The 12,946-nt window shown below is 37.6% G+C and overlaps 1 protein-coding gene across 10 annotated transcripts in view; it reads left to right on the top strand.

Moving 5' to 3' along the window:
- The window catches only part of POU2F1 (POU class 2 homeobox 1), a 110,286-nt gene that overhangs the window by 83,128 nt on the left and 14,212 nt on the right, over window positions 1-12,946 (top strand). For 6 of the 10 annotated variants that reach the window (XM_074598167.1, XM_074598231.1, XM_074598204.1 and 3 more), the window contains 2 exons: window positions 2,244-2,370; window positions 10,899-10,993. In XM_074598167.1, the coding sequence (XP_074454268.1) occupies window positions 2,244-2,370; window positions 10,899-10,993 (222 nt within the window). The remainder of the gene's footprint in view (window positions 1-2,243; window positions 2,371-10,898; window positions 10,994-12,946) is intronic. The other 4 variants (XM_074598175.1, XM_074598216.1, XM_074598156.1 and 1 more) reach the window with 1 other exon arrangement.

Below are 12,946 nucleotides of genomic sequence, written 5' to 3'. Positions count from 1 at the left end.
CCTCTGTGCTGGAGGGTCTGCTTGATCTGCAAAGGTAACCACTGAAAATCAATGAATAAATGAGGGGAGGTCCATGTCACATTGGGCTCAAGAAGTGAGAGTTTTTAGTAGCAGTTCTGACCAATGTAACTTTAAGATACAAAGTCAGAAGAAACATGGAGTTCCTTGGAAAACTGGGGCAGTTATATCTCTCTTCTTTAGGACGGAAATTGGCCTCAATTTCGTAGGAATGGTTGCAGTACTTCTCAAATTTTCTGAAAGCAAACAATACTATTAACTTTAAAAAAACTCTGTTGCGCTGGGGGGCACTTTTTAAAATTTTACCATTCTCTTATGTAAGTTTCCATTTCATAAAGAGCATTGCTTGGTCAATCCATCTGGTGTCTGTCTACCATGTTATTACACTGCATGCTTTTGACTTAACATGGCCAAGTTGCCTAAGTGATTGATGGCCGCTGTCTTTGTAATGCAGGTTAAGTAGTCATTCTCTTATAATGCATGTCTATGGTCCCATAAATCAACGGAGACTCTATTTTTTTTTTCTCTCTACCCTTGCTTTCCACCCACTAACACTCACCACCCCTATTCCCCAGAAGGAGATTGTTCCAACTTTTAAGTCTTAGTTTAACAGTTTTAAAACAATGTAAGTTCATATGCAGATAACTATATTCTGCAAATGGTTGTATTGTGTAAATAAAGTTAGCCTTGTCAGTCTGTCTTGACTTTCCATCGCCATCTCCATTGCTGGCAGTTAATGGCCTTTCATATCTGTTGCTGAGCAGCTGGTGTGAGTGCTCAGTAACCTGCATCAGTCAAAATGCGTGGGGGCTACTTTACTGTCCTTAAGAAGCAGGTCTTTGTTAGTCTGGCTCACTTTAACTCAAGTGTGTTAGGAAGTACATTAAAATGAGCAGCTCCATTCAAGCAGCCAGATTGAGCACTGTTTAGGAGTGAACTGGCATTGTTAACGCCTTCTGACACAGCTGGACCCAAAAGTCTGCAAACGAGTACCCCAGTGTCTGAGGAACTTATCTGAAATAGAGTTTTGGAAGGTTTTTTTGGTTGGTTGGTTTGGTTTGTTTAATAGGAGGTTGTTAAGTGTGGGAAATATTTCAGGCTTTTGTCCATCTGCTTGGCGGGTATTTTGAAAAAGCTTCTTCTCAAGGAAGATGGAAAGTTTCTACACGTGCGTAGATAGTTTTCATAGATTACCTCTGTTATGTTGACTGGCTTCACATTGTGCTTCAATTTTCAGATTTCAGTTACTCTTATTATTGTCCTGTTTGGAGAAGATGAAAAGAAAAAGGCTAGTTTTGGGTGAATATTTTTAAGCAGTTCTCTATGTTTTCAGTCTCCAGCTAAACAGCAACTTGAAGCGTTTTTCCTGATGATTCAGTTTCTCAGAAATTAGCATCTACATTGAGACCAATCATTTAATTATAGAAAATTAATAGTTATGAATGGTTTAAATACATAAAAATAGGGTTCTACAATAGTGCAGTGTTTTGGGTTATTCCTTTTAACCTTAATTATAGCCATGTTTATTAAGCTTATTGTAATTTGTTTCAGAACTAATCAAATACATTTATTTACTATTTGAGTTAGCTATTTACTGAAATTTGACCTGAACAACCAGAGTGGAAACTAGGAATCTGTAAATTTTTGCTTTTGTGTTGCTGATTAGAATGGTAATTGCAGATTGTTGTTGTTATAAACAAAAATAGCTCCTAGCTAATGCGCTTGATTTGTCAAAAATTAATTTTGTAGCAGAGTTGCATCCTCAAAAAATAAGTCTGAGAAATCCAGGTGCTGATAAGTCTAGGGTGTATTTGAAAACTGCATTTGAGGGGAGGGAGATAGATTTTTTTTTTTTTTTTTTTCTTTCTCCTAAAAAGCAGAACAGTGCTGGAAATATTTTGCTGGGTTATTTTGGTAAACAATTTTTGTTTGGTTTTATGAAGGACAGTTAAATTCAAGTTGCCAGCCTAAAGGATATTCAGTAGCAGGACTGGTACTGTTTAATATCCACTTTTATCTCTAAATGTCAAAAAGATAACTGGTTGATAGGAAATCTGGTTGCATTGGGAGTCATGGCTGACTTAAATGTCTAACACACAGCTCTTTCTTTTCCTTTATCTTTTTTCTTTTTTTTTTCCCCCCTTATTTCTTTTTTCGTTTTTTTCCCCTTTTTTCTTTTTTTTTTCTTTCTTTATTTTTTTTTCCCCTTCCCCTGTTTCCTTAAGGATTTGCAGCACTTGCAGCAGCTTCAGCAGCAGAATCTCAACCTGCAACAGTTTGTGTTGGTGCATCCAACAACCAACTTGCAGCCAGCACAGTTCATCATCTCACAAACACCGCAGGGGCAGCAGGGTAAGTGCTCCTTGCCAGAAAAGAAAATCATACATAGCTTTTTAGAGGAGAAGGTGAAACTGAGGTGGTTCATACACCTTCACTAACTGTTGATATTCCCTAGGAGAAATAACAGTATTGCAATTAGGAGGCTCTTAACAGGTTGTCCCTTTCCGGTTGTTAGACCTCAGCCTTGTCAAAGTGTGTGTAGCTCGCTTCTCAAGGAGGATCAATCCAGAGATCGTGTCATGGGAACATTTTTAACAGCAAGTCCTCTTGGGAAATGCTGCAGCATCTGAATTTCTGGGTCAGGCTCTCAGGAAGAAAGCCTACTGGGAAGAGAACTTGGTGAAAACAACTTACCAGAACTCAAAGGCAGAGTCCTAGGAGGAGGCCTGGAGGGTGTGTGGGCTGTCTGGATTAGGTCAGTGCTAAAAGGGCTACAAAATTCTGAGACTGGAAAAAGATTACAAAATTAAGAGTCCTTATGGGAGACTAGAAAAGTCCTTAAGCCTAAAGAGGGTACAGTGAATTTTGTCATAAACTGGAATAATACTTACACTTTGGGAGAAGAGCTAGAATGTTTGATTTTGTATAACAACTCTTGGAAATAATGTTTTGGCGATACACTGGGTATGGCTTATGTGCTAAAGGCAAACCAAGTGGTAGGTGGTAGTGTGCCAGACCAGTGAAGATGTTGTACAGGAACTTTGCTCTGAGAACTAATGCATTCAAGTTGAAATACTTCACAGTACTGATTGTAGCCCATTTGTTGATGCCCACAGAAAACTGCATTTAGCCATGGCCTCTTATGCTGATATACTCCAATGGTCTTTTTCCCTCTTTCTGTTCTACATGAACTCTTCTCAGTTGTTCAGGTCTGGTAATCCAAAGATTCTTGCTCAGAAGGCAAATCCTGTTATGCTTGAAGAGGCCTCCAGAGCCTGGCTGTCCTATAAAGCAGTTCTTTGCACCTTATTTTCCTCTGTTCCTTTCAATTTTTTCATGCATCATTCCTTCTTATATACTGTGACTTGGATGGAACTGCCTTTCCATTATGCTGAAGCTCTCTCACTGTTTGAATGCTCTCACATTTGAATAAAGGGTTAGTCAAAATTAACTTTCTTTTAATAGGACTTGATTTAGGAGAGCTTTTATACCAGCACTGGTAGAAAATGGCTAAAAGGCTATTCATGGAGACATTTAGTGATGTATTAGTTTCTTAAAAAGAAGCTGAATTTATAAGCTTAAATTCTTCTTAAATTCTTCTATAAGCTTATATTCTTCTAGAAGAAATCAAATGTTACCAAAATTTAGTTCAAGGATTCTTTTAAAATAGGTTGTGGGGTTTTTTTTAATAATAAATTCTTTTAAAGAAACAGCAAGCACAAAAGCATTGTTTTGAAAAACTCCCTAGCATTAATGTCTGCCTACATTTTTCAGCTGACTTCTGCTGGTTTTCTAAAATATCTCTGAAGATGCTTCACAAAAAAGGAAACTAACAAAAGCAAATTATATTCCTCTCTCAAAATGAATTGTTTGCATTATAGAAAGGAAGGAAGGCTTTTTGTTTGTTTGTTTAAAATCCTCTGAAGTAGAATAACTACCAGAAGAGGTTTTCATGGTACCTTTACTGGGAGCCATCTCTGAAAATGATTTCTTCACTGCAATTTAAGACCTGCATATTGCTGTCATCAGTGACGCAGTGTGTATAGAAACACCATGTTTTACTGTTAATGTACAACGTGGACAATTGAATAGCTCAAAAATGTAAGAAGATTTATATTCAGTGTTCTGACCATAGGCCATTAGTGTGTGACAACCTTCCAACTGAAATGCTTGAGTAGATTTAGTCGTCTTTATGAGCATTCAATGATAAAGCAACATGCATGTTATAATACCCCTTATCTCGCTTTTTGGTATGGCTTTTTGCAGTATTTCATGGTTATTGTTAGAAGATCTCAAATGGTATGTTATTATTTATGAGAAAGATTGAGAAAATGTGTATTTTCATTTTGTTATTTGCTGTTGCAGCTGACTTCCATGTTGTTCTTGTCCTATTGCTCCATTAGTCAACTTCATAAAATAATAAATATTCTGAAGAAACTAGCATAGAGCTTTCTTTGAAACCAACGACGTTCAAATTTTTTTGGATGCCTCATTGGTATTGCACGCAGCTTTATGTGTGTGTGTGTATATATATATGTATGCATTCAATAACTAAAATGAAAATTCGTATTTATTTATAGATTATCTATTCTGGAAGAAATCTATTGCTTTACAGACTACACTACATATTTTGTACATGCCATGTAGTCATGTAAATGAGAAACATTGTTTTTAATATAAGAGAATAGTTTTGAGGGAAATAAGTGAAGAATAGCATCTCTAAGCAAGATCGTAGAAGAAGAGGTGATGAGATGCAGAGTAGCGCAATCATATTTAGATTCTTGGAAGGGGTTGAAAGTCATGGCTTTGATCCAACTTCTGAAAAATTTTAGAAAATTCGATACCTAAAATATTAATCAACAATCATGATGTTTTTCTTCTATCTTTCTTCAACACACATTATAGATCACAGCAGCAGATGTGAAATTCTCCCTGTAAATCCACTGCCATGTGTCTAATGTAGTCATCTTCCTTTTCCACATGATTTCTGATTATTCAGTGGCTTGTGTGAAACAAATTGTAAAGTTCCTGTTTTTCATGGCTTGTAATAGGTAACATCAGAACTGAAGGAATTGTTTCAGGCCTCAGCAGATATACAGAAGATTGAATGGAAATATAAATTTATAGTGATTTCTTTTTTGGAGCAATTATTGTCCCCATATTATTGTTGAAGTCCCAGGCAGGAAAGTAGCACCTTGTACAGTCTTTATACCTCTTGTATCTGTTCTTGTGTCTAATAGATCTGTCTCTAGAATAATCAATTCAACATCCTTTACTGCAATTATAGCTGCTTCTTAAAAATATTACCCTCATCAGATAACCATTCGCCTTTCTACTCAGAAGATATGGCCAATAAAAATCATATCAGTAAAAATCTGAATGGAGAGGGGAAATGGTGCTGCATTTCTTCTAAATTAATCTTACAAACAGAGGTTGTTAAAATCTGAGAAAAGACTGTCAAGGTTTGTCAAGGTTGTCAAGGTTTAGAAACAGTACTTACAAAGAAAGTATCCAGAAAGGCAAGTGTGGAAGACGAGCTACTAATTAGCTTTAAATATTGAAACTGGGTCTACCTGTTCTCAAGTTATTGCTGTTTATTATTAAAGACGTTGTTTATGATTTCATTTTTTAATTGTAAAAACACCAAATCCAGTCCTGTTCTCTTCTTGTACACTTGGCCTACAGACTTTGAGTCTTTACTTGTATCACTTAACAAAAAAAAAAACCAAACAAAAAAACCCCCACCCCAACCCAAAACACTGCATATTTTAAAAATGGGATATTGAATGTTAAACCTTGGTATCTACCCTGCTAGCCTCTGGTACCATGAATCAGTGCAGCTCCTTCACCCAGTGTGAGGATGGAGGAAGATGCCTGAAGTTGCCTGTGTTTCTTCTCAGATACATCAAATTTGTAACGTACAAGTGTTCATCTCATCTGAGATGGTGCACCTGCACTGCCCTTTCAGGACTCCATTTTGTTAATAATACGCTATGTGAACTAGGTGAAAGTGCTTCAGTCCCTAAAATATGCAGATGAGGAGACCCAACTCTTCATCATCAAGAGACAATGACAGCATATTTGACAGCATATGACAGCATATTTGCTGAGACGTCAGTTGAATAAAGTGTAGCTGACTCAAACTCATTCCCCAAATAGGAGGGGAAAGATTGAAGTGGAATGAGGAAGAACTTGGAAGAAGTTATTTAAATGGTGGCTTTCTTCCCCTGTTCTGCAAATACCCATTACTAAGATATGAATTAAATGCTTGATATTTACTGTCCTCTTTGAAATCAAGTCTTTGCTTCTAACCATCCGAACAGCATCAATGAGGAAAAATGCTGAATTTCATTGAAGTAGCGTGGCAGCACCTTTGCATGGATTGTTGAATCGGTACTCTTCAAAACCGCAGTTCACCAACTTCAGCGCATTAGCGTCATGGTCTTGAACTGATCTTAAAGGGTACCTGGATACTGCAAAAGGTGCAGCAGCATGCAGCAGCTTAAAATCTTAGTGGAACAGATTTGTAGGAATGCATAGCTTAGTACTTTCTCTCCTGTGTTGGATCCCAATATAACTCCCAACTATGAGTCCCCATTGTGGAAGATCTGTATTTGATAAAATGAGGTACACCAAAGTGCCCAAAAGTTTCTTCTCATCAACAGTGATCAACAAAGTTGATCAAATAGCACTGTATGTAATATGTGGTATGACACCCTTCCTTATTCCCTTTCAGTTGTTTCCCGTTAATCAAATTATGACATTGTAATGGCTTTGTCTTGCAAGCTAACTTCCAGGATATGTCTGTCAGAAGATGAACAGGTTTGGCAGAGAGAAAGCAGTCAAGTTCTTCTTAGATGAAAAAATTCACACTTTTGGGAGATCATTTAGGGTTGAATTATGTGTTTTGCTTCTGAGCCAACTTTTAAAAATTACTCTGAAAAAATCTGCACTTGAATGTTTGTTTTATCTTTTGTTTCTTTTTAGACAGTAAGAACTGAACCACAGATCAGTCCTTGGTGACTGATGGCTGGTGGGAAAAGTTTTTTGTCTTGGGCCATTATTCATGCTACTCATAGACATTACAGGAAAAGTCCTGGATGATGGTAGATGCATTTACTTTATTAAAAAAAAATTAAATACCTCTAAAGCATCATACTTCTGCAAAAATCCTTATCTACCTCCATGCAGTCATACTTCTGGAGTGGCACATAGGTGATTTGTATGCCATATTTAAGGCAATAATACCACTGGGCTCTTGGAACTCAAAGCAGATGCTTAGAAATACTACCGCTGTAAAGTTAAGTATATGAAGTTAAGTTTTTATAGGTTGAAAAAAGCATATAGGTTGAAAGGGACCTCTAGAGGCCATGTAATATCACTCAAAGCAGGTCCAATTACAGCAGGGTGATCAGCATCTCTGGCGGTTGAGTTTGAACATCTCCAAGGATGGAGATTCTGCAACCTCTTTGAATAACTGCCCCAATAGTTGACCACTCTCATGGTAAAAAAATAAATAAATAATTGTTTCCTTATATCTAGTTGGAGTTTTCCATGTTCCAGCTTAGGCCTGTTGCATCTCATTAATGTGCACCCTCAAGAAGACACTGTTTCTGCTTTGAAGACAGCAATAGTACCTCACCTTAGTCTTCTTATAGGGCTGAAAAAACCAGCTCATTTACCCATTCCTCATATGGGTGTTCTAGCCTATTAGCCACCCTGGTGGGCCTTGAGTGTATAAAATCCAGGATGTCATTGTGTCTTGTACTGGGAAACCCAAGACTGAACACAGTACTCTAGATGTGATCTCACAAGTGCCAAATGGAGGGGAAGAATCACAGCTTTTGACCTGCTGGCTGCACTCTTGTGAATACAGCCCAGGATGTGGCTGGCTATCTATTGTAAGGGCGCGCTGCTGGCTCATGTTCATCTTATTGTCCCCCAAGACCCCCCAGGTCTTTTCTGCAAAACTGCTTTCTAGCCAGCCAGTGCCCACCCTGTATTGCTGCACAGGGTTATTCCAGTCCCCACACAGGATGGTGCATTTTCCTGCATTGATCTTCATGAAGTTCGCTTTGTCCAGCCTGTCTAGGCCTTGACTTCTGGCCTATTGACCACTCTCCCTGTATCTGGTATTGTCCACAAACTTGCTGAGAATAGGTTTCGTCCCATCAACCTTATTGGTAATAAAGATGTTAAACAGTATTGATGCCAGTACGAGTCCCTAAGAAAACAGCAGAGTTTGAAACACCAACATTTCAGCAGTTGCCTAAAAGGTGCAGCTTTGAACTTAAACTGTATTTAACAGGCTGTGCTATGTGTCCTGTAAGTTAAGTCATTGAAGTTATCTTGGACCTGAGTGGGGACCGGTAGTTTCTTCTCAGAAAAAGAGTGAAGGTGAAGCTTAGACTAGTACAAGTCATGTCTGAAAAGAGCAAAACTACAGTTGCACACCCATGGAAGCCAACAAGAGTCCAAAGTGTGTGCACAGCAATTGTCTGAAAAGACTAAGTCAGTGGAAGAGATGCGTACTTTGCCAAAACAGTTCAGCTGCTTTCCCCATACCCTGATCATTACTTCAGTCAGCGTCAGGTTTAACTAACTTGTTCTTTCTCTAGTTTCTGCCTGAGAAGCCTTGTATCAGTATTTCTTAAATAGGATAAAATGATGTAAAAAATGACTAGATTAAACATGTTCACAATACTTTCTACTGTCCTTCAGTGATAATTACTTCAGAACATGCAAGTGAGAATAAAATGAGGAAGAGTGTGGTCATCTTGTGCTCTTCAGCAAAAGTTTTATTGCCAGAAAAACATCCTCTGGGATTTCCTTGAGGACAAAAAAAATCACAAAAGGACAGTCCTAATTACTCTGATTACAGTCATAAGATGAGTCAGTAACTTGTGATTGATGGTGTTACCAGTGAACTGGAGGTCGAATGTGGTCACTGTCAGCTGCCTATTTTTTGTTTCATTGTTAGTCAGCCGCTCTATAGTGTCAGTGCGATGTTTTGTCCCTTTCTATTTCAGGTTGTCAGTTAAAATTCACTGTCACTAAATGAAGGTCAAAACCTCTTCACTTAGAGGTGACTGTTTGCTAATTAATATTTAAATTTGGGCAGCTGAAATCATCTTTCAAGTGAACAAATATTTGCATTGTAAAATGCGCTGTGTAACTGTAGTGGGTAGCTGTCTTGGAAGTTCCTTAAGCTGATCCATTCCCTTGCTGTGGCTTTTTAAAAACACAGCTGGAACATGTTGATTATGTGGTGCAAAGCAAATTTACATAGTTGTCTATGCTGTGCTATTATGTTGCATAAGCAGCTGGCTTTATTCTGTAGGTCTCGAGCATTTTGATAGCGGCACATTCTATTCAAAATACATATTCAACACTTTGTTAAAAAAGAAAAAGTAAGAATAATATTACAGTCAGAAGAAAAATTCTCCTGTAGTTGGTACCCCTCATTGAGGATACATTTTTTCCTTCCTACCCATGGTAGTCCCTCTTTTCATGTCTCCTATGGCCTTAACCTTGCATAAACCATTCAGTTTCTCACTCAGTATTTATCAAGTCCTAAATTCCTGTGTCCTGTACCTGTATTCTGTTAAGAGGTAGCTGCTCATGAGTGGTGCGCTATGATTGATCAGCCAGCTGATGAGCCAGAACAGACCACATCGAACTCAAATTACAGAATTTAAGTGGTACTTATGGGTGTTCTGTCCTCTGAGTGGCCGTAGAGTCCATCTGTTGTTGTCGTGCCATCGTCTCCCCCCTGGTTCTAGGAACTTGGTGTATTGAAGATGCCTATTAAGTATAGGTTCAATTAGCCAGGTTTTTAAATTATTATAGGGGAAATTGGTAGTGGTAGCCAGGAGTTACCTAAAGAATAACACCAATATTTTTCACAATAAAATTGAGGGGCTTGACTAACTGTAGCTATGTTTTTGTTAAGATTCCTACCCCTTAAAAATACATAACATTTTAATATGAGAAGTGCGAAAAAATATTACTAATCAGATAGCTTCTCTTTAAAATCTGTAGATGCAAGCGTATGTCTTATTTTCCTGAGACATATAATAAACCATACAAATAGTGGACTGTAAGAGAATTTAAGTTTAGAATGACAGTGTATTGTGTATATTGGTTGCATCAGTCCCAACTGTTCTTTAGTGTTGTCACCCTTTAATAATAGCAAGGATTTTCATATGTACAGTGTAATGTTTATTCTATTTGTGCAGTTTAAGCAGTGTTCAGTATCTTACCTAAGCTTTAAGTTCTGATTACTTTTCCAAAATGTTCCTCCTTTATTTCAGCCAGGAAGAGGTTATCTGAGCTTGCTTTGTCTTCTGGTGTGGTCTGCCTAAGTTTGCCAGAGAAAGTTGCTTCCTTGTTACGCAGCTGTCATGGGGTGGTACAGAGAGGAAGAAGGGTGATCAAGGAGCCAAATTTGTGGTTTTGATTAGTATTCAGTTGTATTTGATCTGATTAGTCTTCAGTTGTTTATTTTTATATGACTCCCTAATTCTTGGTCAGCTGTTGGTTACAGGAAGAGGTTTACGCAAAATCTGCAGGCTAAAAAGGGCAATAAATGATTTCTGCATACATAACCGGGATAACTAGATCTTTACAAACTCTGCAGAGGAGACTAGTACAGACTCCTGTCTTTTACCCATATACCTATAGGTATGTCACCAGATATACTTCAGGAAAATGATAGGGGGATTTTGGACTGAAAAGTCCGAAGTCTGAAGATATCTATGCAGGGATGAAATGAAGGCCTGCATCTCAGATTTTTTGTAACTTTCATTATTTGTCAAGAGCCTTGTTCACCTCACTTCATGTTTTAGTCTTTTTAAATGACAAACCTTTTCTCTCTCCAGGTCTCCTGCAAGCGCAGAATCTCTTAACGCAACTACCTCAGCAAAGCCAAGCCAACCTCCTGCAGTCTCAGCCAAGCATCACCCTTGCCTCGCAGGTCAGGCTTCTTTCAACAATTCATGAGTTGTTTTGAGGGGATTTAAACAATTGCAAGTGAATGGACCCTTTGTATTAGTTACCGGAGTAGATATTGTAGCTATAATAGTTTGTCTTTCTAGATAGATGCAGTGTAAAGATGAAGTATCAGTAACTTAAGTTTTGCAGTTTTTACCCTAATGTGTGTCTTTTCATGCATTTAACTTTCTAAATTTTTATTTTTAGCTGAAAATTTTCATGACTGATATCTTGAGTTAATGATGATAGAGCATAATTTGATTTCTTGTAAGGCTTTCTTGGACAATGTCCAAATTTTTGAAATTCAGAGGAGCAAGGTGTGAGCTACCTAAAAAGCTCAGAAAGAGGATTACTTACAAGTGTCTTTTTTTTCTAAAGATTGCAGTGGTAATCTATCTTTATTGTAGCCTAGTTGTTTTGCTGTTATTGCTAAGTCATTGCCAGTCTTCTTAGTTACCTTCTGTGAAAGTGAAGAGGTTGTTAGAAATGCATTAAAATATTCTGTTAGATATATGTTAAAATATTAAAGCTCTATGATTAAGCTTTCAGACAGTAAGAAATGCAATTTTAAGGTTGTGCGTGCCTGCAAATTTAATTCTGCTTCACTCTGGGTTTTACTGTGCAGTTTAGTTACATGACTGCCTGCTGTTTCTCAAATACCATGTAATATATGGTATCTTCCTGCCAACTTGGTTACATACAAGAATTTTTTAGTCTGTAATAAGATCCCTGAGTCTATCAGAGTCTTAGAAAACTACATTTTGTATTATACCACCTATAGTATTTTTCATGCACCATGTGGAAAATGGAATTTGTCTCACCTCTGTAGTTCATACCTCAGTTAGCAGCAGGACTCCCTGCTAAAGATTATACTTGGATTAAAAAAAGTACCAAAACTGCAAAGAGAAGATAAATTATATAAAGGGGGTGAAGTCGGTAAAGACATACTGCAGTAATTACCCACTATGTTTAATGTAAATTAAAAAATATTAAAAACCTTTATAGTATGACACGCCTATCTGCAATCCTAGAAAGACCATATATGATCACATTATTTCTCAAATAATGGAATTATAGATCCTGACCTCCCTCTACCATCTGCTGTGCACTGCAAAATCCTGCACTAACCCAGGAGAAAAACAACATAAGGAGCTACGTAAAGACTCAGCTATATGTAGGCCATTTCTTTTAGAACAGCCGTTTCTGGACCTTTGCATAGATTTTGCATAGTACTGTAGTTTTGCATAGACTTGAGGCTGTTCGTATTTGCCCTGAAGGAGTCTGTAGTTTCAGAACTGGGCATAGGACATAAAAGCATGAAGTCACCTTTACTTAACTGCCTCAGCTGAGCTAAATAGAATTTAACATGATTTGTCTCTGCATCTCAGTTAATCTATGGCATGTAAGAAAGTAGAGTTAGGCACTCAAAACATGTTTCCAATGTTCCTGTTGCACATAAAGCTTGAACTGTGCAGTACCAGATCTTAGTATATTTTGTTCACCTGGGAATATTTTCCATGATGCTCAGGTTTTTCAGCAAAATAGTCTAGTATGCCAGTAGATGTAGATCTATTTTTTTCTTACTGGAAGAGTTGAGTCAGTCACAAGAGATGGTATTAGAGGAAACGTGCCATGTTTGCTGCACCTGTATGTGCTCACTGTTCCAAGATTAAATAGGAGACTTGAATCTTCTGGGCTGATGACAATCTGCCACCTCACACAAGCAGTAAATTCAATTTTAAAATGATTAAAAGGGGATGAATGCCAAGCTGTCTATAAATGATAGAACTATATCAAGTAAGAGCGTTCAGCCTTTCTTTGAGCAGCTTCTGTAGCAAGCGAAAGTTGTTGGTTATCTGCTGCATTGAACATCTCTTACTTTTCTTTAATTGGTTCTGACAGAACCTTTAAAAGGCTGTCATACTAATACAGTTTT

This window comes from Larus michahellis, chromosome 1 (assembly GCF_964199755.1).
Source record: "Larus michahellis chromosome 1, bLarMic1.1, whole genome shotgun sequence".
Taxonomy (NCBI): domain Eukaryota; kingdom Metazoa; phylum Chordata; class Aves; order Charadriiformes; family Laridae; genus Larus; species Larus michahellis.
This window is presented reverse-complemented; position numbering and strand designations above follow the sequence as displayed.